We start from the raw sequence: 27,990 nt of genomic DNA on the forward strand, positions 1-27,990 counted from the left end.
ATGTTCTCCTTCCCCAAAGGATGTTTCTGACTAAATTGGGTTCAAATCCATTCATAACTTTATGACATGTAGCAATTTAAAGGAATACCTCTATTTCCCCTATTGGACCCCGCCCATTTGGCCCCTCCGGGGTCAGAGTCACCATTTATGCAAAATCTGTTCCCCTTCCCCCAAAGATGGTTCTGACTAAATTGGGTTCAAATCCATTCATAACTTTATGACTAGTAGCGATTTAAAGGAATTACCTCTATTTCCCATATTGGGTCCCGCCCATTTGGCCCCTCAGGGGTCAGAGTCACCAGTTATGCAAAATATGTTCTCCTTTCCCAAAGGATGTTTATGACCTAAACTGGATTCAAATCCATTCATAACTTTATGACTAGTAGCAATTTAAAGTAATTGCCTCTATTTCCTCTATTAGGCCTCACCCATGTGGCTCCTCGGGGGCCAGAGTCACCATTTATGCAGAATCTGTTCCCCTTCCCCAAGGATGTTTCTGACCAAATTGGGTTCAAATCCATTCATAACTTTATGACTAGTAGCGATTTGAAAGAATTACCTCTATTTCCCCTATTGGGCCCCACCGTTTTGGCCCCTTTGGGGTCAGAGTCACAATTTATGCAAAATCGGATCCCCTTCCGCCAAGGATGTTTCCGACTAAATTTGGTAAAAATCCAATAAGAGCTTTTTGACTATTAGCGGTCCAGATGACTAAAAAAAGACATCAAAAACATATTTCGTGTTAAATTATATATATTTTATTTGAATAGATGGCAAAGAAAAGGCAATTTATGGAAATGAAACGGAGACTATTTTTCTTACGTATAAATATTAAACTGATGTAATGTGTGGAAAATCAGCAAGTAAAACGGAGTTTTCTACTGTTATCATAGTATTTCATGAATCAACACTCGGAATGTAAATGAAAGACTAAATACAGCATCCAATAAGGAGTTTAGGTAATGTAAAATACCATTATTTGAAATCTGAGATAATTATTTAACACAGTTATGACAGAAATTTTTTGATGTATTGATGACTAAGGTACAAAATGCATAAACGAATAGAACATTCTAATTAAAAAATATCCAGAAGATAGATGTGGCATTGATTTAATTTTATATGTGGCATTCCGGGAGAAGACAAACCACGGAGACTTACAAGTTCACCTAAATAGCTTATAACCACTTCTCCATTGATATATGTGAATTTATTGTGTCAGTATTGACATACACAACGATTTCCTTTTTTCAACTACTAAAGAACACATTTTGTGTGGGTCTTAGGTGTAAAATCTTATTTCAAAACCGCATGACCGTATTTCACGTCAGTTTGTTTTCGAGCATTCTTATCTCTGCTTCAGGGTATGTCAAATGTAATACTGCGCCAATATCAAATCCCCTAATTATATATATGCCTGATTTGGTATACACAAGACATGACGACAATGTATGTTCTGGGAGAGTAGGTATTATCTGCTTCACACTCAAGACCTTCTCTAGAAGTAGATCAATAATGCTAAGTAGAGATGTAAAGGTATCATTTAAAAATCATCCGCTACTCTATTTTTGTTATTAAAGGCAAATTTACATCAATTTTTGCATGAATTTCTTATGAATTGAAAATATCGCGATCAGGACCATAAATTCTATGCGTGTTACATGACAATGTAAATCACCATGTGGCTCAATGGCAATCTAATTAAAATCTACAGAGTCATTCTCACTACGTTACATCAACATTAGATTTTAATTAGATTGGCTAAATGGAATATTCATTTTGATGTTAAACCAACATAATCATTAAAGCGTTCGTTTGAACTTTTGTGCAGATACATACACGTGACATCGTATATACAGTAAAACCTTTCATTCCGTTATCTCATATTGATTAGTTATATCTACCATTGAGTTCTAACAATTACAATAATCCGTTTGTTAGTGACGGAATAAGAATCTTAACCCCGCCAGCAGCTCTGCCATGCAGAATTGTACTGCTTCCCCAATCGCCTCAGGCGATTTAATTTGGGATTTGATCTTTTCTTTTCCATCTGGAAGATTTTTTTTCCTGATGTTATTTTTTTCTTAGCGTCCCCTATCTCTAGCTATGGTAATTCAAGAACGATCTGCCCTGTGTCCGATATTATGGTAAGTGCATTGTGTGTTGTTGAAGGATTTAATATGTTTATGTTTACTTCCTTGTGATAGCGCGGAACTAGTGCCGGCTTTATAGTGCTACCCCCCTGAAGTACTGCGTACGAAATAAAGTAGGACACCTCGGCCGGTCACATAACGAGAGAACCAGTGCAACGAAAGTATTGCGATGATTGCACCAACAATCAGGTTCAAATCAAACAACATAGGTGAAGGCAACATCACGTGTCGATATTGTTGAACAATTTAACAAACATTACAACCAGGGCGATTTAAGAATCACCTAACTTTATTGTTACATCAGAAAAAAAACACCAGAACTGACAATTGAGGGAAATATTAAGAAGATAATTCGATCTGGTGTTAATAGTCCTCTTCTGCTTCATTGATTTCACCTGTAGTATAAGTAAACCCCCAAATATAACTTAAGGATGGTCTCTTTTGATGTTGTCACATTGTGAACGAATGTGTCTGGGGAAGTAACTCGTCGATGAGATATAAGTTTTAATTGATATAACTTAAGAATGTGTAATAAAAATATATGAAGCTTTCTTTTACCTTTAATGTTAAATACGATGTTTGTGTGTTGAAAACATTTATTATCTTTACGATGATGAAGAGTTTGCAGAAAACAATCTTCAAATTTTCCTTAATAACAAGTATGACCGATAAAAAAAACAATGTACGGCATTTCTTAATATTCGCTTATTTTATTTCCCAGAAAGTTTTATACTTTCCACGTGAATATCTTGGACAAATTGACCTTAAATAATCCGATAATGATGATGAAGTTGCAGGCTGATAATGCGCTTTACAGTAGTAAATCAGTTAACATGACATGGATTTAGATGATGCTATAACTACACCGTTGGATGCTATATTATTTGGCAGTGCTTAAATAAATGGTCGGAAATGTATCTGATTAACGTACTTTGAGGTAATTAAGGTACTGATCATTATGAATCTTTGCGAAAAAGTTTAGTATATAAAAAAAAGTTATAACTTTTCTGCGATAGTAACGCGACTCAGTAAATGCGGTGCAAACATGATCGTACGATTTCATTCTTCTTTTCAGTGAGGGTAAAAAACAGTTATCGTTTTATCTCCCTACACGTATCAATGTTATGGTACACGTACAAGATGCTGTCAATGAACGGTATACAATGGGGAGGGGGGCACAAGACAAACATTGTTTGACGGTACAAAACAAATGTAAATATATATTAGCACCTCTCAATTTAATGAGATTTAGATATATTAAAACCACATAGGAATTTAGAAATTGCATTCAGGTCACGACTCATCGAAGTGTTCTTGGAATACAGGTATTTTGTAGACCCTAACTATTTTGCACTATCTACTATCGAGGCTATTTTAACGTCAATAATATTATAAAGACGAACTTCTCCGTGAATGTGACATGCATATCTGTATTGTGTATGTCAGTGTTTAACCGGATGATTCAGAACGGAACGGACAGACATAGGTAAAACTTTGCTCCTTCCGCTGAAAATTGTTTAGTGTAAAAACGTACAAACTAAAAAAAGTATCATGATATCGGAACCCCTTCTTATTGCTTTTCATGGCCATTTTACCACCATCAGCTATATGATGCTATTACTTTTAGGTCAGCTGTTCATGTATTATCAAATACCTATAACTTCAATCACTTCAGGTGAGAGTCATTTAAAAATACATCGTTACACAAACTGATTAAAGTCTAACAAAATTGTATGCATCTGTATCTCGTATTCAGAAAAAAATACCAAGATGGAGTGTACTCTGTCGTGTAAATTACCGGTATAAGCTATAGTAGTCAATGTGTTTACCGTAATAAAATCAGAGAATATTACCACGTACATTAAAAACGTATTCAGAGGTTAAAAGGGATATCAAACCATGGTTTTCTATTTTCAAATGCTCCGAACATTACCTATGCTTTTATCTGCATAGTTTGGCACAATGAAAAGATAAAAAAATGAAAAGTGAAAAACTGGAGTAAGCTTCTGTCTCTCTGTTGTTGGGATTTCTGTGATGTCTTGGTACTGTGGTGTTTATATTCACAGCGATCGTGGCAACATGTTCTTATAGTTCAGTCGATTCATTGTGTGATAATTCTTTCCGTGCTGGCTCTACACGTTCTGGTTCTTGTTTACATGGCTCCTCTGATGTGATATTTTTCGTGTCCTTTTCTGTTCTTGTTGATTCAGAAGGATACTCTGCATTTATATCACTTGATGTAGAACATGTGTTTTCTGCTTCGATATATTGTTCCGATATTACGGAAATTCCAGTCTCCCGTGATGAAAATTGACTTGGAATTTTACTGTTGTTTTGCTGTTTAGCCATTTTATTTTTGCATCCTCGGATATAACACAGATAGGCCAAAATACTCCATAACATCGTGACCGCCTTTCCAATAAGAGTTATCACCAAAATGTTGTTACTCATCTCCTTATTGTCGTAGAAGAAACAGGATCCGTCACCTCCGCACTTGGAGTTCCATACTAAACAGGAGAGGTCAATTAGCCAGCCGAATAGGATCGGTCCGGGAATATACCCTGTAGTTGTAGAAAAATATAAAAATGTTTATAAAATCGAAACAAACCAATGTACAGTCAAATTTGTTTTATCGAATCCCACATGACAGGAGGAGATCGTTCGTTATATCCAAAATCCTTAATACGATCTTGAAATAAATAAGATTTTACCGCAGATGTTTATTTACGTCGTGATGAGCAAAATTGTATATGAATCATTTTAGCCTTAGTTTTTTTGTTTACAGTGCTTTGCTATCAGAAAGAAACTTCACCCTTCAATGATTATGTGAAATCTACGTGTATCATGCAAGCATGCATGCTCATTCGGTCTATACCACAAGATTTCAATAACCACAGTTATAATTCACAAAATATATGTGTATGCACAAAATTTACTTTCACATATATTGTATCTTTAAATATTTGGCTTGTTTGATGTGTTTCGTATAATACATGTTCTGCTCACCATTTATTAGTAATAACCTGTGAATAGTTAATTGGCCGTTTAGAATAAAATGATAATAATAATAATGACATCTTGCCATGTTTCTGGTATGGGGCGAGTTAAGTTTAATAGTTTAAAAAGCTTATTGCAAGACGTCGCAACATTCGTTCGTCAATTTTTTCCTTTAAATTGCTGCTAGATTTGGACAATATTTGTTCAGAAGCATCCTTGAAGGAAAACAAATTTTGCATAAATGGTGACTGCTCTCCCTGGGGCAGGATAAGCAAGGCCCAATAGGAGAAAATAAGGGCTACTACATGCAGTGTTTTTCGATATTTATGTCGGGTTACGTGTAAACGAAAGGTTTGAAGCAAAATGGATGTATTGATCACGAAAACATTGATCAAAATTTATTGGAATTGTCTACAATGTTAATTTTCAGTTATATTTTCCGTAATTTCGTACTTCAGTATCTTCGAAAACCAGGTAAAATATTACCCTCCAAACAATAACGATTTTTTTCTGTATCAGTATTATTCGTTAAAATCTGTATCATCATATCTTAGATTGACATTCCGTTTTCACCAATCTGAGAACGTGAAATTATCTGCATTTGACCTCCAAGGCTTATCTTTAGTTATTCTTTTGTTATGTGATGTAAGACACATAGCAGCTGTATGTTTAACTTTCAAGAAGTTCCAAATGCTAGTCAACACTATATGGGCATTCGCACTGATAATTCTTTTAAATCTTTAATGATACTTACCTAGAGCTTTGGTTATACATAGCTCTATTCCCAGCGCAAATGCTCTTTCGTTCGGTGGGACACATCTGTAATATAATTTATAAGGTCAGGTGTATCTTTGTGAAAATGCCAAACCTTTTAGTAATAGACTGCATATAGAACAAATGATGTTTAAGAAAAAATCTACGCAGGAGGAAGCAACATATCGTCGATGGATAAAAAACTTCAATAGCTATCAAACTCCCGTGTGTCTCGAACGCATGTTCTGTTGAAAAGTAGTTAAAACTCGCTAGTCACACATAGTTAGCGCATTAGCAATCACGAACTAGAGCTGTCACCGAGGGGGTGACAAGTATACCCCCCGCACTTCCATGATTGGTTTGGATACTTTGTGAATCTGCCTATTTACGGTACTATAACCAAATCAAACATGTTCTATGTTTAGGTAAGAACTAAGTGAATGCATAGCCGAGCAAAATGTTCCTCGTTTTTAAAGAAAAAGGGGCATAACTCTATTAGAACTGGTAATTTGGCAAAATCTTTGCATAGAGCTAAGCCTCATAGGGTCCTCTAACTACATACCAAATTTTAGTAAAATCCATTGAAAACAAAGCAAATGCATAGCCGGACAAGCTAGTAACCATTTTTTTAACATAAAGGAGCATAACTCTGTAAAAGGGTTTTTTTCGGAAGAAGTCGTTACTGGAGACACAACTTCATGCCATCCTTCAACTATATACTGCATAAGTTTCAAGAAAATCCATCAAAAACTAAGTGAATGCATAGCCGGACAAAATTATGACACATTTTGTATGAAAAAGGGGCATAGCTCTGTTAAAAAGGGCTAAATCGCAAAATCATTGCAGGGGACACAAGTTCATATGGTCTTCTAACTATACCAAATTTGAGTGAAATCCATACAGAAATGAGCGAATGCATAGCCGGATAAATTTTGTGACAGGCGGACGGACGGACGGACAAGGTGATTCCAGTATACCCCCCTAACTTCGTTTCGGGGGTATTATTATGATGTACCCTATGTGAATGAATAATGAACGGATATCACCATTTAACGTATTCGAAATGATCTTTAACACGAAATATTTTTACTGACAACAAAATTGGTGAAAAGACTAGATAAATATCTCGCGGTTACCCGAACCGATTAACATTGATAAAGAAAATGTACCGCGTTAACGAGGAGTTAATTTTTTGGCTTTGATCCCGAATTAATTGTAAGATTAGGAAAAACGCCGATGCTTCACACAGCAATGCATCATAACCACATCATTTTGATAGTTTCGAAAGTATCTACAATCGAATGCATAGCTATGATAGGTGTTAGAGTACAGCAAGGTATGACGTTTTTGAAGGAAAAGCGAAAATATCATAACTTACTGTAGAAATCTGGAAATGAAACATTTTGAAAGCGTTTATATTTACTGATTATCATATTTGCAACTTTCGCTCTTACAGTTTTATATGACCAAAATTCGGGGTACATCATTTAACCATTGTGCTATGAGAATATTCGGTTTTATACCTATCTTAAGAATTATATGAAGGTCTTACCTGATGGTGGCGGTTAAGTAAGGAATGGAGCTGGTAAATGTGAGTAGCACAATACCGAAGAAAACCACCATGAACATTGTCAGATTACAGTCCGATTTACACTTGTGCTGGACCGCATCGTAATCTGTAACACCGCTTCCCACACAAGAACAGTTGAAATATTGCTGAAAAGAGTAGAACATCTATTAAAACGTGTCTGACGCAGATACGCCGTCAATCTGAAAGCTCTCGTTTCACTGAAGCCTTGTGATTAGGTTGTCTCGATCCCACCATCTTTCATGGGTATTCAAATATATATTTTGCAAAGATATTATCTTCTCGTTATCTACTTTTGTATTTTCTATGAATGGTAGAAAGCTTTTTATTACACTTGATAGTATTTTAGACATTTCTGTGTACATGTATCTATCCATGTTTTGTTAGCAAACAAAAAGACGAAATTGCTCGGTGATGATGAAAGAAACTTTATTGTAATCAATGAAGACAATGCTGTTTTACAACAAGTGATACCCGGGGAATATTAATATATATAATTAAGACCAGGTTCCCACGGTATAGAAATATATTTAACAAACACTAACAAATGGCACCCATAGTATAGAAATATTTAAGCATTGAACTGTTACCAAATGGTAGTATACAGTCGATATGAATACAATTTGGGTGACAGATAAATAGAATGTCGCCCGTATACTACCATTTGGTAACAGTTCAATGCTTATATTTACATTCATAAAGATTTTTTTTATTTACTATAGGTAATGACGCGTTTAAATGTGCCGCTTACCCTATCACTGACGTCATCCAGCTCAAATACCGGAACAGCCGAAATTTCCGGAAGGAATAATATCGTCCCTCATGACGTTATTTATAGTAAACACATATAATTGGTTTTGCACAAATTTGGCTTTATTTTATATTTCAAATACGTTTGTAGGTATTGTCAAATTGTTCACAATTGCATAATTACTGTTTGTTTAAAATCGAAACCGTTTTTCTGCGCAATGATCTACGGTTTACATTTAGAAGTGATGCGGCGTTGAACGGGCATTGCACAGGACAGACTCAGTTCCTCGGAAACACTTATGTTTCTATCGACTGGATTTACGTTATTTTCAGAAGAATATCAGCTCTCTAATTCTTAATGAAAGACGTCTTGACCGTAGGTGAAAACGATTCCAAAGGTATTTCGTTCGATACAGATTCAAGTCTAACCGGTCACATCAGTGTCGCTAACTTAGCAGACGATTTTCAACTTCACAGGGGCTCGCTGTTGTAAGGTACCAGTAGGCAGCAGGCTTTGACATTGATCAGTGAATAACCACAAAACTAAAATCCAGAATACATTCACAACCGGAAACTATGTCGATACTCCCGATTTTTTTTACAAGATTTTTTTTTATGAATATTTGACTTTTAATGTTGTCGTGTCTTCCATTTCTGAAAGTTCGGAAACGAGCCCCTGTGAGTTTGACGACATTGACAATATTGATAATTTCGTAAAGGTCAAGAATGACGCTTTAAGTAATTTCGTGTTGACTACATTATTTTTAATTATAAAATTATACTCTCATAGCTTGTGCCTCGGCTTTATTTTTGGTTGTGGCTCCTGTAAAAAAAAATGCTAGCATTCAAAAGCCCTCTAGGCCGAAAGTAACTGGAGGCCATTGTTTAACCTACAGCACCTGAAGCTGTATTCCTACACTGACCGAATCACTGTAAATTGTAGTATACAGTCTCATGAATACAATTTGGTTTACTAACGACATATAGACAAATGCAACACAGAATGTAAATATACCTTAATAAACACAAAGAAATAACACTTACGTTATATAAGTATATATAATTAACAACAAATGACAGCCATGTTTTAGAATTGTATATAATTTGCACAAACAAATGACATTTACGGTATAGAGATACAGTATATATAACTAACAATAACAAATGGTACCCAACTAATAACAATGTCTCATTAATGATCCTTTTTAGACTGAAAGTTACCCCCAAAACATATAGAGACGAAGCACGATGACTGGTATGTCAATCATCTATTCACCTCAAATTTAAAAGATAAAATTTGAAGCTCACTTTTGGCGGTGATAAGTTAAAGGGTAAACTATGCCTTTTTAAACATCATACAAGATATATTTTTAAGTGATATATGAAATAAACAACATGTTATGATCGATAACTAAAATTAAACCAGATTGATAAAATATGACTTGTATATACGGAAAAAAAACATGCAGATATATATAATAATATGTTCTCACCATACTATCGCCATCCTTGACCACGGTCTGACAGCCAGCATAGCAGGGGGAGTAGTAGGTCATTCCGTCCCTCCCACATACGGGGCTGAACTCCTCCTGACTACAGCCACAACTTGAGTGACAGTTGTCCGTCACAAAGTTTCCAAGGAACGTCGTGCTGCAACAAATTGTATCAACTAAAGTGTACAGGTAGCTGAACCTGATTAAAATATTCCATAAAAAGTCGAAACTCTCATAAGTGGAACCGGTTCAAAATAAATACACGGTTTCCTGTCCTATAAATGTTATCCGAAATGTATCCGAAACAAATTATCATCAAATTTATTACCGAATTAGGAAAGGGATTGGTTCACATCCAATATAAAATGTGTTTGGGTCATCATCCCTTTTTGTTTTTTACATTTGGTCCGTAGCTTCACCGACGAATCCCTGAAGAACGAAACGTCATTCAGAGTTTAGATTGTTTCTAACTTCGAATTGTATATGATTCTCCGAAGTGAAATTGTGTCTCGTGTATCTTTTCAATATTTTTAGTATTTCAATTTGTGGTCCACGTTTTAAAGATTACGTTAAGGTTTAGTCTATAGTGTTAAGTAATTAAAACTTTTTTAATCAGATTCGGAAAATCGAAGGGCTCACACTTCGTAGTTTTAAGAACAGTAACTGTTTTTTCGGGCACTTGTCATGGAAAAATCACCTACATGTACTAAATTCACTGACACTGAGAGCTCTTGTCAAATTTCAAAAGTATATACCTTTGCACGTCTGTGCTTCCGTACAGGATATTGACACCGGCAAAGCGAATGCTTGGACAGCTCATAATAAACACGAGTCCGAAGACGAGACTCCCAGTCATAAGAGCCATACCAATCTGAAGGATTCTCTTGATTCGTAGGTTAAATCGTTTGATTATGTACCCACCAAGAAGAGTACCCCCTGTTCCTGCTGGAACAACTACAGCACCTGCAAAACAACATTTTCAAATTTCAAAGTTTTCTAAAACGAAAAGAGTTGGTTTAGCTTGGTATTGTTCATCGTCTGTAATTATCAAGCTTGACGTTACTTACGTAAATACCTCCAACTAACACAAAAAAAACTGCATTAGAGTGGCATTTCACTGAAAAGCAATTCTTAAGCACACTGGCATGACATCACTACCGACTGTCCTGTACATTGTACGAATTGCTCAGTTACCTCCATCGCATGATTTGTAAACGACTTGATTCGAAACATTACTTTTGTATTCTTCCTGAACATTTTTTTTTCTGTCCGAAATGTTATATGCATAGCCGAGACAAACCAAATTCTATAGGATTGACACTACACCAAACTAAACTATGTATCATCACGTGTGATTTGGATTCGGTTTAGTGTTTAGCAACGCCCAAAACCAATTCCGACTACAAAAGAACTTTTGATATTCATATTCGATAAACGTGAGTAACGAATTATTGATTAACCTACATCATACAACTGTCCTATTATTGATGTTATAATAAAAGTTGTACATCTATAATAGAAGTCTTTCCTCGTACATTGTATCTGATCAAACGAAAGTAGACTTACCCACATACAGCGCAGCAGTTGATGATGGTAAGCCGAATTGTATCTCCGTAAACTTGGGAATAAACGTCGACAAACCAACTATTAAGATACCTACGAAAAAAAGTAGGGTATCCTTTTACATAGTTCTTTTTGGGAATCTTCGTGCTAGAAATTTTGAAGCATTTTGTCTGCGAAACAGAGTGGTGAAAGATTCTATTTATTCATTACATAGTTTCCAACAAAATTACCTTTTGCCTGTCAAACATTTAGATGAAACTGAATTGAACCACCGAAAAGTCATCCGCTACAGTACATGTATAACATTAATATAGCAAATACATATAACATACCGTCTGTTGCAGAGGCTAGGCAGAGAAACATGTAGGTGGGGTTGGTTAGTAATGTTTTCAGGGATTTCCCAATATTAGAGACGCGGAAAGTACTGGGGACATCGTCTTGATCTTTGTCCTTGTTTTTGTACACTTCTTTCTGTCGTTCGGCTAGATATTTTGCGGAATCTGTAAGATCATAGTATTTTGAATGTAAAGAAGAAAAGTTTAGGGTGCGTTAGTGTAAACAAATCCATCATCTGAAATTATGAATACCTTACACATAATGGTCTAAAAGAGTCGAACCAGATGTCTATTAGAGAAACACCTACACAATTACTTACCTATCTTCAGGTAAATACGGGGATTTATTAAACCAAGAAAGTGACATCGCCGGAGGCCGTGGGAAATATGACTTTCGATGGTTATCCTTATATTTACCTGAAAATATGTCATTAACTATGACTTTTTATTAGTATTAAACCATTATAAACCCAATGATATTAGCATCTTTCAATACCAACGATCCGAAAGAGAAGAGTATGATGATTAAAGAAACGTCCCCGGAGTGCATGTCGGTACTATACAAGCAGCTCCATAAACGGTAAACGTTATATCAAGATTCGTATAAAAAATCTTTAGTGTTTATATATATATACACCTGAAGAGCTTACTCTCAAAGCATGTGCTTTTCTGGTTTGTGTTTTTATTATAATTACTATATATATATATTATATATCAGCTATGATTTGATTTATATTTAGCTCACCTGCCCGAAGGGCAAGTGAGCTTATGCCATGGTGCGGCGTCCGGCCGTCCGGCGTCAACTTTTTCATTTAAACAACTTCTTCTCAATAACCAAGAGGCCCAGGAACTTCATATTGGGCCTGTAGCATACTGGGGTGAAGCGCTTCCAAGTTTGTTCAAATAATTGACCTTGACCTTCATTCAAGGTCACATGGGTCAAATAGGCTATAATCTTCAAACGACTTCTTCCCAATAACCAAGAGGCCCAGGGACTTGATATTGGGCCTGTAGCATGCTGGGGTGAGGGGCTACAAAGTTTGTTCAAATAAATGACCCTGACCTTCATTAAAGGTCACATGGGTCGAATAGGCTATAATCTTCAAACAACTCCTCAATAACCAAGAGGCCCAGGGACTTGATATTGGACCTGTAGCATGCTGGGGTGAAGGGCTACAAAGTTTGTTCAAATAAATGACCTTGACCTTCATTCAAGGTCACATGGGTCAAATAGGCTATATTCTTCAAACAACTTCTTCTCGATAACCAAGAGGCTCAGGGACTTGATACTGGGCCTGTAGCATGCCTGGGTGAAGGGCTACAAAGTTTGTTCAAATAAATGACCTTGACCTTCATTAAAGGTCACATGGGTCAAATAGGCTATAATCTTCAAACGACTTCTTCTCAATAACCAAGAGGCCCAGGGACTTGATATTGGACCTGTAGCATGCTGGGGTGAAGGGCTACAAAGTTTGTTCAAATAAATGACGTTGACCTTCATTCAAGGTCACATAGGTCAAATAGGCTATAATCTTCAAACGACTTCTTCTCAATAACCAAGAGACCCAGGGACTTGATATTGGGCCTGTAGCATGCTGTGGTGAAGGGCAACAAAGTTTGTTCAAATAAATGACGTTGACCTTCATTCAAGGTCACATGGGTCAAATAGGCTATAATCTTCAAACGACTTCTTCACAATAACCAAGAGGCCCAGGTACTTGATATTGGTCATGTAGCATACTTGCGTGAAGGGCTACAAAGTTTGTTCAAATAAATGACCTTGACCTTCATTAAAGGTCACATGGGTCAAATAGGCTATAATCTTCAAACGACTTCTTCTCAAAACCAAGAGGCCAAGGGACTTTATATTGGGCCTGTAGCATGCTAGGGTAAAGGGCTACAAAGTTTGTTCAAATACATAACCCTTGACCTACATTGAAGGTCACAGGGGTGAAATCGGCTTAAATCTGTAAACAATAATTTTGCGATAGCCAAGAGCCTCCTAGACCAGATATTAGGCCAATAAAATGCTTGAATGAAGGACTAGAAAATGTATTAATATGAATAAACCTAGCTTACTATGATAATCAGCATAGTATCTGTAGAAATGACCTCAATCAACTTCAAAGTTGCTGTAGAGCCAGGTGAGCGATACAGGCCCATTGGGCCTCTTGTTTATAATATAACATTGAATACCGGTAAATAAGCGTGTGTTGGCTTATTACCGTTATTTTCATTAAATTGTATAAGTACATAATAATAATAATGTATGTTGATTACAAATTGTAAAATAATAAGACCAGCTTAATTTATTTGTATGTGTTATTTTTAAGTGGAATAAACTATTAGAAAAACATCGTACTCAAATATAAGGAAACTTTCACATTTGATGAACAATTGCTACATATTACTATAGCAGGTTGGACTCGAACATATTGACTTACTTGGCAACGCCGTGGGAAAGGCGAGTATAAATAAGCTGACGATGACTATAAGTGATCCACACACTACAAAACCAACCCACCACGCGCCCACAAAGAGAGAACTTGTCGAGTCAATTGTCACACTGTAATAAAACACCTCATGCATTTGTTATATCAATATCAAATGCATTATATATAGTCACGCTGAAGTCGAACACCACCTTATGAATTAGTTAAATATCAAAATATGTAGTCAGTATATTTTCGGTGCAACATACCAAAATTATATATATAATCATGTGTAATATGCAATTAGAGAAAAGAATATGACCAAGAAAAATATCAAGAGGTAATCATCGATATATTTAAAGAATTATACGTTCAGCTATCTTACAAATGCATAATGTAGACACTTAACTTTCATCGGATTTAAGACTAAACGCGAAAATACCGAATCCTCCCCATAACACACACATTCACACTCACGCATGCAATTTGATCACAGACGAGGCCATTTCTAAATACATATTAATAAAGACGTTATCAGATTATCTAAGCTCATATATTCTATATAGCAATGTAAAACATGGTAAAGTGAAGTTCTAGTTTACCTTCCCAAATCAACAACGTTGAAATCTACATATATATCCAACAATAGACCCCCGATGACGAATCCCAGGGCTGGACCAAGGACGCTGCATCCGTAGTATATTCCTTAGGATAAAAAGAGAACATGGCAGCATTTCACATGTAGACAGAAAAACAGAGAATTATAACGAGCAAAATAGTTATACAATAAAGATTTACATGGATACAGCATACAAGGACAGTAAGACCCCGTGTTCAGAAAGGATAACCATCTTTAACTTCATCAACAATGCCAACCATGCAAATATATTAAATATGGGTTAAGGTATGTATTTAGAACGGCAAAATTAAGACCTTTGAAGCTACAAGATTAAAGGTAAAGACTGTTCTGTTCAACATATTTTATGCTCTGCATTAATTTAACTGGATTAGCCAATTGTTAAACGGAAGAAGCAATGTTGCATTTAAACATGTTTTTCGACATAATGTGTCTAACAATTCTAAGCGAGTAATATCGAAGGTTCTTTCCAAAGACCGAGACAAACCAATGTATATAACATTAGTACTCTTTGATGTCATTTTGATGTGTCTAGGTGAGTGTTGGTTTTACTTATAGAGCATATCTTTTGACAGAAGAAATCATGTTTTATTTTACCCTGACTGCCAATATGGTGTCCACTAACGTTCATATTTCTCATCCCATGTGAAACAGGACAATGGTTCAGAACGAGCCGGACAAAACTGTGAACGATTGGTACTTATTGATTTCTAGCTGGTGTTAGCGAGAAGCTACGGAAAGGCCTGGTTAGTCCGATGTAAATATATCATAAAAAAGGCATGGCATTCCATTGTGATTGCACTATAAATTCATTTGGTCATGTTTTAAAGATATTTTCAACATTTAAACTATATTTGATATTGGCATCAAGATAAAAATGTCACGATAGAACATTTTCATTTTGATAAAAGAAACAAAACAAAGTAAAAAGTACAGTTCCTATTTGATTTGTCAGCTTTGCCTTATTCCATTCCATATTGGTTTATTACATATACGCGATGTCCTTGCAACTCATTGACAATGGCTAATCTAGTTACATGTGTTATGTCTATGTCGTATAAAAAGGCCAAGGAAGAAAAAATGAAAGTTTACAGGGGAACTTCCTTGGAGAATTCTCTGGAGTGTAAATAAAACCAGACTTAGAGGAGTAATATGACACAAACTACTAAAATCATGAGACTACCGCCCCTATATAAACAAAACATTTAATGGACTTCCCCGACAAAACAATAAATTACGTGTCCACTCTACGAGTCTACATTAAGAGTCAGAAATGCCTATTCGATCTTTGAGAGTGTTGCCAATGCACGGCACCACCAGGAATTGGCTTTGTGATTTCTGATATATTACTTGGCTATGACTCTTGATGTCCATTAACATGGTATTGTATATTTCACGACAATTTGATAGTGTTTTGACATATTATTCATTACACAATATTGGCATGATTTTATGTTGATCAGACAAGCAATATTTCTTATACAATTACAATGTACATATATGCTACTATTGTTTTATTGGTGAGATTTCAGCTACGGTCATTTAAGGACGGCCTCCCGTGAGTGCGACATGCATGCGTGTAGTGAGTGCGTATGTGTGTTTTGGGAAGCTGAGGTATGTTCGTGTTATGTCTCCCTGTGATAGGCCGGAACTAAGTGACTTGGGGAATCTCTATATGTCACGAGATAGTTTGCCAGTATTGGCCTAGGTCTAGGCCTGAACAACTATCTTTATTCTTTCAAAATTACTTTCTAGCTGCCATTTTGTGTTCCAATCAGTCTCAAAATTCAGTATGTGCATCTAGATACCAAATATAATTGCCATACACAATGAAAAAGATCCATAATATAAGAATTTTTCACTGGCCCACGGGCTAGTCAGTGCCTTTGAGCAGCTAGCGTTGACCTGAAAACTACAACCAATGGGCGTCGGGCTAGTGGAATCGTACACCCCTGCATGCATAAAGTACAGTAAAAATAGCTATAACAAACTTAGAGGCAAAAATTTCGAAATTCAGCATGCGCAACTTTGGACCAAGTAGAACATGAAATTGGACCACTTTTTTTTTTATTTTACATAAAAAGCGGTAATAAGAACTGTTTCGGACGGACCACGGACCATGAACGAAGTCAGATTTGAGCAAATCGCATTCCACTATCGGATGACGGTGGTCACATTATCCAAATTCATAAAATTATGATCGTGTATAAGTTTGACACAAGTATACTCCTGCTCTGTGGTTGATTCTATCAATGAACGAAGTTTTTATGACGCTTGGAAATATCCATAAGGGCTCGGATTAGTATTGAGTTTCCGTTTTATCCTTTACCTAAATATAATGAGGACGATCGCACAGGAACACTCTCCTCCAGGAACGCTGTCGCCAGAGTGTACAGAGGAGTGGTCCCCGCTCCCATCAGGACCATTGTCGCGTAAAACATGTACTGCAAAGATCAAGTTCAACAAATGTTATGTAACACCAACAACAGAGACTGACACTCCACGAGTTTCGATTGGGTCAATTCCGAATAATGGTATATTACTATGGCAATACGCAAGATGAGCATGCGGCAAAGAAGCTAATCATATTTTTCAGCATATAGTAGGGTCAGTACAAATCTTTACAGGAACATTAAATACAGTATGCGGGTATTGAAATAAGTCATAATCAATTTACATCAACCCTACAAAAGGTCAAGGTCAACAAGGTGTGATGGGGCCAATGATGTACCTCAAGTAAGAATGACATGATAGAGACACTTCAATAATTTATACGTATGCAATATCGGATTCTATTATCCTGATTATGGGATTACTACTGTGAAGAGCGCCGGCCTGGTATTTTTCATTACCCCTTCCTGTTAGAAATAAACTTGAGTTACAAATTGATTGATTCCTATTTGAATCTTAGAATATCGACATGCTGGATAAGTTTTCAGTCTTCCCTAATGACTGTCTACTGTGATGAGTTATCATTACCTTATAATTGGAGAGTGAATTTGTTTCGCTTCCACACAAAGATGTAGCGTTACTTCCTTGTAAACACAGCCCACCGTCGTCTATTCCATACTGGTACAAGCCAGACAGGAAATGAGGGAAAGCAAACAAGATACACGAAATTCCGAACAGGAGACATCCAATCCCGATGTAACGTGGCTTCGAACCCAGACCCCCGAAGTAGCTGACCGGAAGTAGTAGAATGACGGATGAGATGTCGTAAGAACTTGCCACTAGTCCGGACTCGGCGCTTGTTAGGTCATATCGTCTTTCAATGGAAGATATAATTACATTCACAAATCCACTAGTAGCCATATTCTGCAAATATAAAGAAATAAATGTTAAAGAAATACAAATTTTAGGCTTATAATCCACTCAAATCTGACATCAAAGGAACAAAAAGACTAGTACCTGTTTGTGGTACTTGTAGTTTTGTAATGGTGTAAACAATATTGACGTCACATTTGGAACTGTTCCGACAAACCCAGAAGACAGAAGAAACAAAATCCCCAAACAATTTGAAATACACTGTATGTGTTGGTATATTGTGTGACCCTTTTTAAGGTTATATATACTTATCTTAGCATACAAAGTGTTAGCAAAAAACGAAATGTATGTAATTGATGTTAATATACCCCAAACCTTTTGGGTGGTATGTTTAAGGATTGTCGATTCGCCCCGACGTTCAAGAGTCAATACTAGTTTAGTTTAAACATATTTTATTGCCAATTACAGCAAAAGGATTGGGCACAAGTTACAAGAACATTATAAACGCCCGCTCCTAATAATATTACGGAGTAAAACATTTTATTGTACATAGAAAGACGGAAGATAGTTGATAGAATGAATATACATTTCGTGTTTTCGCTTTGTCGTCCGACAAAAAAGACGAAAATCATTTCCACTTGACTATTGCCGCTCGTTTCCTCATATGGTCCTATTAATTTATAAACTCTCATGTGAGATTGTGTTGAAATGTATCAATGTCGTTTAATATATTCCCAAGCCTGTTCACTAACTGGATGTTTTGAATTTGAATTACAAAATATATGTAGTAGCTACACGTTACGCGATATAGATGTTATCGAAATGAATACACGTTAAAATAACATTTATATAAATCAGACATCCCAGGTAGATACATTACTTTTAAATTCTGAATTAGTCATATCCGTGTAAATCGTGCATAAAGTACAATGACCCCGGGCCATCGAGGACTCCGTCCTAGCCAGTCGTACTCCCACGTTAGGGAGACAATATATACAATGTCGTTAAGACGAAGGCAGCCAGTCTCCAAACTATTTCTAATAACCTAATTTCAGCATTTCATTGGAAATTGATTGTATATATATGTACACCGGGTGTCAAAGGCGCTTTAGAAACACAGGGGCTTGGCACGATTTTCCAAATGATAGTCTATATATATATGTGTATAGTATCAAGGGCAGTAACTACAAAGAGGAGGAAGACCAACGTATTTTAAAAAAAAAAAATTTGTCGTATTCTGCGGGTCATAAATCTTAGTGACACATACATTACCTTAAAGAGAAATGTTTTATCTTTCCAATGAGTGTTCGATGAACAAAATTGGCCAAGTATTATCCAAGTTATGACCTGACGAATTTGGAAATAGATGCTGAAATGGCTAGGTCGGAATCTCCCTGTCCGGTTGAATAGTCGCCTCGCCTCTAATGGGTACCTCAATAACCATTGAGAAATCGAAAAATCGACGCTTGCAGCGGTATACAGTAACCATAACTATGTCAATATAGGATGTCGGTTGGTTATGTTATCCGTCATGTGCCGTAGCCAATTCCATATTACATCACCGAGCTTACCGTCTTCAAAAAGAACGGCCATCTTTCCCTAACCTTTCGTGACTTTGTTTATGTCGTTACAGTGGTGGTACAGTCAAGAAGCGTTCCGAATGAAGGGAAAGATGGCCGTTCTTTTTGAAGACGGTAAGCTCGGTGATGTAATATGGAATTGGCAACGGCACATGACGGATAACATAACCAACCGACATCCTATATTGACATAGTTATGGTTACTGTATACCGCTGCAAGCGTCGATTTTTCGATTTCTGAATGATTATTGAGGTACCCATTAGAGGCGAGGCGACTATTCAACCGGAAAGGGAGATTCCGACCTAGTCATTTCAGCATCTATTTCCGAATTCGTCAGGTCATAACTTGGATAATACTTGGCCAATTTTGTTCATCGAACACTCATTGGAAAGATAAAACATTTCTCTTTAAGGTAATGTATGTGTCACTAAGATTTTTGACCCGCAGAATACGACAAATTATTTTTTTTTAAAATACGTTCGTCTTCCCCCTCTTTGTAGTTACTACCCTTGATACTATATACATATATATATGGACTATCATTTGGAAAATCGTGCCAAGCCCCTGTGTTTAGAAAGGCATTGGAACATTTATACAGTGTACACTGTGTACAGTGTTATGGGTATTATCATTCCATTCGGACAGAAGGCTTTATGATCATAGTAACATTTTAAATTCAGAAAACAACATCAGCTGAGGGTCAAACTGCATTTTCAGATTAAAATTCTTTATTTCTTTGTGTTTTTCAACACATCAGACAGACATTTCAATACAATACAATATAATATAGTATGACACAATACACAATTACAAAAGTACATGTCCATTACGCTTAATATAATCATATATGTATACGTACTCTTTAGTATTACTATATATTATAAAAATGCATAATATATAGACATTTTGAAAATCCAAGAGCCTTTGTCATGTGGAGTTAAAACATACGCACTGTAAAAAGAAGTTTATTTAACCTTAAGAAAACAATTCAGCTTTTCGTTCTATTTAAGTCACTATTAGTATTTTTCAGTGGTACATATGGATATAGAAAACATAATTATATATTGATTTAGGCACTACATGTGTCTTGTTTAGGAGTTCACACAGCTATTGTTTAGGAGTTAACAATAGTTATCAAAATTTCGATTTATCAAATGACAGAATAGTGTGAAGAACGTGAGTACCTCCGGCTAAGCCACCGTTTTACCCGGGAATAGAGGAGTACGTCTGACTACGTCACAGTTCTACATGGAAGTACGTCAATCGGAACTCCTCGGGTATTCTTTTCAATAATTCGAGCTTGCCGGAAAGGCCCGAGGTTATCCGATTGGGGAGTACGTCTGAATACGTCACAGTTCTAAACGGGAGTACGTCTGACTACGTCACAATTCTACACGGGAGTACGTCTGATTACGTCACTGTTCTACCAAGGAGTACGTCTGACTACGTCACTGTTCTACACGGGAGCACGTCTGACTACGTCACAGTTCTACCTGGGAGTACGTTTGACTACGTCAGAGTTCTACACGGGAGTACGTCTGACTACGTCACTGTTCTACCCGGAAGTACGTCTGACTACGTCACAGTTCTACACGGGAGTACGTCTGACTACGTCATAGTTCTACCCGGGAGTACGTCTGACTACGTCACAGTTCTACACGGGAGTACGTCTGACTACGTCATAGTTCTACCCGGGAGTACATCTGACTACGTCACAGTTCTACACGGGAGTACATCTGACTACGTCACTGTTCTACCCGGGAGTACGGCTGATTACGTCACAGTTCTATACGGGAGTACGTCTGATTACGTCACTGTTCTACACGGGAGTATTTCTTTCAATGTTTCAAACTGAATTTTATTATCCGAGCAAAATTGAGGGATGCCAGGGTTGGGACCCAGGGTTCACCCCTCTTACAACATGAAGCGCTCACAGGAGGTCTCTTACACATCGTTTACTCATTCATTTCATTTCGGCCCATTTGCTCGTTTTGTTTAAAAAACAAAACAAAACAAAACATTCATTCTACAGACTCATTCATACAGTATATATATGTATGTATGACTACGTCACTATTCTACACGGGAGTATGGGAGGACGTCTGACTACGTCACTATTCTACACGGGAGTATGGAAGTACGTCTGACTACGTCACTATTCTACACGGGAGTACGTCTGACTACGTCACTATTCTACACGGGAGTATGGGAGTACGTCTGTCTGACTACGTCACTATTCTACACGGGAGTATGGGAGTACGTCTGACTACGTCACCATTCTACACGGGTGTATGGGAGTACGTCTGACTACGTCACTATTCTACACGGGAGTATGGGAGTACATTTTGTACGTCTGACTACGTCACTTTTCTACACGGGAGTATGGGAGTTCGTCTGTCTGTCTGTCTACGTCACTGTTCTAAACGGGAGTATGGGAGTACGTCACTATTCTACACGGGAGTATGGGGGACGTCTGACTACGTCACCATTCTACACGGGAGTATGGGAGTACGTCTGACTACGTCACTATTCTACACGGGAGTATGGGAGTACGTCTGACTACGTCACTATTCTACACGGGAGTATGGGAGTACGTCTGACTACGTCACCATTCTACACGGGTGTATGGGAGTACGTCTGACTACGTCACTATTGTACACGGGAGTATGGGAGTACGTCTGACTACGTCACTTTTCTACGCGGGAGTATGGGAGTACATCTGTCTGACTACGTCACTATTCCACACGGGAGTATGGGAGTACGTCTGTCTGACTACGTCACTATTATACACGGGAGTATGGAAGTACGTCTGACTACGTCACTATTGTACACGGGAGTATAGGAGTACGTCTGTCTGACTACGTCACTATTCTACACGGGAGTATGGGAGTACGTCTGACTACGTCACTATTCTACACGGGAGTATGGGAGTACGTCTGACTACGTCACTATTCTACACGGGAGTATGGGAGTACGTCTGACTACGTCACTATTCTACACGGGAGTATGGGAGTACATCTGTATGACTACGTCACTATTCCACGCGGGAGTATGGGAGTACGTCTGTATGACTGCGTCACTATTCTACACGGGAGTACGTCTGTCTGACTACGTCACTATTCTACACGGGAGTATGGGAGTACGTCTGACTACGTCACTATTCTACACGGGTGTATGGGAGTACGTCTGACTACGTCACTTTTCTACACGGGAGTATGGGAGTACGTCTGTCTGACTACGTCACTATTCTACACGGGAGTATGGGAGTACGTCTGACTACGTCACTATTGTACACGGGAGTATGGGAGTACGTCTGTCTGACTACGTCACTATTCTACATGGGAGTACGTCTGACTACGTCACTATTCTACATGGGAGTACGTCTGACTACGTCACTATTCTACACGGGAGTATGGGAGTACGTCTGACTACGTCTCTATTCTACACGGGAGTATGGGAGTACGTCTGACTACGTCACTATTCTACCCGGGAGTATGGGAGTACGTCTGTCTGACTACGTCACTATTTTACACGGGAGTATGGGAGTACGTCTGACTACGTCACTATTCTACACGGGAGTACGTCTGACTACGTCACTATTCTACACGGGAGTATGGGAGTACGTCTGACTACGTCAATTCTCTACACGGGAGTATGGGAGTACGTCTGACTATGTCACTATTCTACATGGCAGTACGTCTGACTACATGTACGTCACTCTTCTACACGGGAGTATGGGAGTACGTCTGTCTGACTACGTCACCATTCTACACGGGAGTATGGGAGTACGTCTGACTACGTCACCATTCTACACGGGAGTATGGGAGTACGTCTGACTACGTCACTATTCTACACCGGAGTATGGGAGTACATCTGTATGACTACGTCACTATTCTATACAGGAGTATGGGAGTACGTCTGTCTGACTACGTCACTATTCTACACGGGAGTATGGAAGTACATCTGTATGACTACGTCACTATTCTTTACGGGAGTATGGGAGTACGTCTGTCTGACTACGTCACTATTCTACACGGGTGTATGGGAGTACGTCTGACTACGTCACTTTTCTACACCGGGGTATGGGAGTACATCTGTATGACTACGTCACTATTCTATACGGGAGTATGGGAGTACGTCTGACTACGTCACTATTCTACACGGGAGTACGTCTGTCTGTCTACGTCACTATTCTACACGGGAGTATGGGAGTACGTCTGACTACGTCACTATTCTACACGGGTGTATGGGAGTACGTCTGTCTGACTACGTCACCATTCTACACGGGAGTATGGGAGTACGTCTGACTACGTCACTATTCTACACGGGAGTATGGGAGTACATCTGTATGACTACGTCACTATTCTACATGGGAGTACGTCTGACTACGTCACCATTCTACACGGGTGTATGGGAGTACGTCTGACTACGTCACTTTTCTACACGGGATTATGGGAGAACGTCTGTCTGACTACGTCACTATTCTACACGGGAGTATGGGAGTACGTCTGACTACGTCACTTTTCTACACGTGAGTATGGGAGTACGTCTGTCTGACTACGTCACTATTCTACACGGGAGTATGGGAGTACGTCTGTATGACTACGTCACTATTCTACACGGGAGTATGGGAGTACATCTGTATGACTACGTCACTATTCCACGCGGGAGTATGGGAGTACGTCTGTATGACTACGTCACTATTCTACACGGGAGTACGTCTGTCTGACTACGTCACTATTCTACACGGGAGTATGGGAGTACGTCTGACTACGTCACTATTCTACACGGGTGTATGGGAGTACGTCTAACTACGTCACTTTTCGACACGGGAGTATGGGAGTACGTCTGTCTGACTACGTCACTATTCTACACGGGAGTATGGGAGTACGTCTGACTACGTCACTATTGTACACGGGAGTATGGGAGTACGTCTGTCTGACTACGTCACTATTCTACATGGGAGTACGTCTGACTACGTCACTATTCTACATGGGAGTACGTCTGACTACGTCACTATTCTACACGGGAGTATGGGAGTACGTCTGACTACGTCACTATTCTACACGGGAGTATGGGAGTACGTCTGACTACGTCACTATTCTACCCGGGAGTATGGGAGTACGTCTGTCTGACTACGTCACTATTTTACACGGGAGTATGGGAGTACGTCTGACTACGTCACTATTCTACACGGGAGTACGTCTGACTACGTCACTATTCTACACGGGAGTATGGGAGTACGTCTGACTACGTCACTTCTCTACACGGGAGTATGGGAGTACGTCTGACTATGTCACTATTCTACATGGCAGTACGTCTGACTACATGTACGTCACTTTTCTACACGGGAGTATGGGAGTACGTCTGTCTGACTACGTCACCATTCTACACGGGAGTATGGGAGTACGTCTGACTACGTCACCATTCTACACGGGAGTATGGGAGTACGTCTGACTACGTCACTATTCTACACCGGAGTATGGGAGTACATCTGTATGACTACGTCACTATTCTATACGGGAGTATGGGAGTACGTCTGTCTGACTACGTCACTATTCTACACGGGAGTATGGGAGTACATCTGTATGACTACGTCACTATTCTTTACGGGTGTATGGGAGTACGTCTGACTACGTCACTTTTCTACACCGGGGTATGGGAGTACATCTGTATGACTACGTCACTATTCTATACGGGAGTATGGGAGTACGTCTGACTACGTCACTATTCTACACGGGAGTACGTCTGTCTGTCTACGTCACTATTTTACACGGGAGTATGGGAGTACGTCTGACTACGTCACTATTCTACACGGGTGTATGGGAGTACGTCTGTCTGACTACGTCACCATTCTACACGGGAGTATGGGAGTACGTCTGACTACGTCACTATTCTACACGGGAGTATGGGAGTACATCTGTATGACTACGTCACTATTCTACATGGGAGTACGTCTGACTACGTCACCATTCTACACGGGTGTATGGGAGTACGTCTGACTACATCACTTTTCTACACGGGAGTATGGGAGTACGTCTGTCTGACTACGTCACTATTCTACACGGGAGTATGGGAGTACGTCTGACTACGTCACTATTGTACACGGGAGTATGGGAGTACGTCTGTCTGTCTACGTCACTATTCTACACGGGAGTATGGGAGTACGTCTGACTACGTCACTATTCTACACGGGAGTATGGGAGGACGTCTGTCTGACTACGTCACTATTCTACACGGGAGTATGGGAGTACGTCTGACCACGTCACTATTCTACACGGGAGTATGGGAGTACGTCTGTCCGACTACGTCACTATTCTACACGGGAGTATGGGAGTACGTCTGACTACGTCACTATTCCACACGGGAGTATGGGGGTACATCTGACTATGTCACTATTCGCATTGGGAATGTGTATGTATGTTTTGTTACGCCTCTAGCGCCCACGGACAATGGTCAATCAAAAGGCTACAAAGATTACATGTGTCCCTACATTGAAATATAAAACATTACCACGATCAAAGTTGAAGTTCGGATAAATTTAACACAAAGACAACAACCGAGATACTGTCAACTGATGCATCAGGACGGAACAAAATTCATGAAGTAAAATTTGATACCAGATTTTGTAATATAAGCAGACGTATTTAGCTCCTTTTTATCAGCAGTATAGTACAATATAGTGGTCCCTCAGTTTACCGTGTGCTTCAATTCTACACAGTCTATCACAATTCTTTGGGCTTCTATAACAGGTATACGATAGGGCAATAGTTTGAAAGGTCATAATCTTGACGCAGAATATAAGATTCTATTAAATCACATCTAACTGGGTTATTAAGACAACAGAACGTGACCTGTGGTGTATACATACTGTCTGGTCATCGGATTAAAGGTCTACAAGGCGGAGGCCTTACATGGTAAAAATAAGAGTATATAAGATACCTGTAGAAAGGTTAAAGTTTTCAGTGAATAGAGACAATAGTTGGTCTATAATATGAATTGGTCTCATCAGTGAAGCTCCTCAGTGACCGAGTATATAACGGAAGTTACAAATGTATAAGAACTTTGAATTGTGGGATAGTACTAAATAGCAGTACTTCAGGAAAATCAAACATTTAAAAAAATCCTTAATTTGGAGCAAACGTGATATATCTATCTCTACAGATAAATAGAGATTTCTCTTTCAGTTAAAGGTGGAATTTATGTCATATAGATACCAATCTAATTAAATATAGATGGTCATTCTCACTACGTTGCATGAACATCTAACAACATCCCATAAGGGGTCACGTCGGGGTGACCTTTTGGATAAGCCAATCAAATGACTACTTCCAGAATCTTTAAAGTGAATTTTATTTGTCCGAATTAGCATGACGAGAGTGCATATCTTGCATAATCTGTCAATTTGTTTCAAGTCATTTCGTCCCACAAAGCTTATAGATACAGTGTATATATATGTTCAAGCTGTACCGAAATGGTTTGCTTTCAGATGCATGCTGTGGTGAAATGTTTTCTTCGAGGACATCGACAAATTGACAATTCGCCCGAGCTGAAAGTGAAATACAAACATCTCGAAGGTCATCAGAACGTGACCCCTTATGGGATGTTGTTAGGTGTTCATGTAACTTAGTGAGAATGACCATCTAGATCTTAATTAGATTGGTATCTATATATGACATACAAAATATACACATGTTTTTCAAGTTAAAACGAGATATCTATCTTAGGCTAATACGATACATGCAAAATGTATCTAATATTACGAGATATTTATTTCAGATTTATACGTGATATCAATGTCAGGCTTATGCGAGATAAATAATGTATATTCAGGCTCATCGCGATATTCGTTTCAAGCTATAATGCACGATGTTTATTCCAAGCTAAAACTCGAAATATATTTCAAGCTAATGTGCGATATATATGCCAAGCTGATGCGATTTATCTTTAAAGGCTTATACGGTACGAGATAACAATAAGGTCAATGCAATTGCTACCTATATTTAATTGTTTAGTAAAATCAACATTTTGAACGTTTCAGTTATCCTTTAAGTTATGCTACTCCGGTTGTGAACATTGTTTTTTAAAGTCTTGTTTTGATCGGCATGTTATTGCCTGCGTAACGTGAGAACGACCTTATAGCTAGTGTTAATACATCTGACGTCACGCACTTCGCCTACATATATACAGGTATATATATACATACAAAATGTTACAATCTGCGTCATGTTTTAACTTACCTGTATAAAACAAGTGCAGCACAAGACAAACAACAACCAGCGCGAAGTCCGAAACCGCTGGCACACGGAGGGGGTGAAGAATCCCCACCCACAGGCGGCACCCTCAGGCTCTTTGGCGTCGGTGTCCCCACGGGATCCCATGTTCCCCTCCCTTTCACTTGTGACATCCATGGCACACATGTTAATTTGACTATACAGTACGTG

At 38.4% G+C, this 27,990-nt stretch overlaps 1 protein-coding gene across 1 annotated transcript; it reads right to left on the reverse strand.

The window, feature by feature from the left end:
* Window positions 1-735: 735 nt before the first annotated feature.
* LOC117316606 (solute carrier organic anion transporter family member 4A1-like) lies at window positions 736-27,990 on the reverse strand. The gene is made up of 12 exons (XM_033871273.1): window positions 27,787-27,990; window positions 17,681-18,016; window positions 17,031-17,145; window positions 14,667-14,769; window positions 14,077-14,198; window positions 11,630-11,797; window positions 11,301-11,390; window positions 10,490-10,697; window positions 9,735-9,891; window positions 7,456-7,619; window positions 5,905-5,969; window positions 736-4,714 (listed from the first exon to the last, which is right to left on the reverse strand). Exons 1-12 carry the CDS (start codon window positions 27,964-27,966, stop codon window positions 4,239-4,241), a joined length of 2,184 nt encoding a protein of 727 aa, XP_033727164.1. The 5' UTR covers window positions 27,967-27,990; the 3' UTR covers window positions 736-4,238.

Source organism: Pecten maximus, chromosome 18 (assembly GCF_902652985.1).
Source record: "Pecten maximus chromosome 18, xPecMax1.1, whole genome shotgun sequence".
In the NCBI taxonomy this organism is placed as follows: Eukaryota; Metazoa; Mollusca; class Bivalvia; order Pectinida; family Pectinidae; genus Pecten; species Pecten maximus.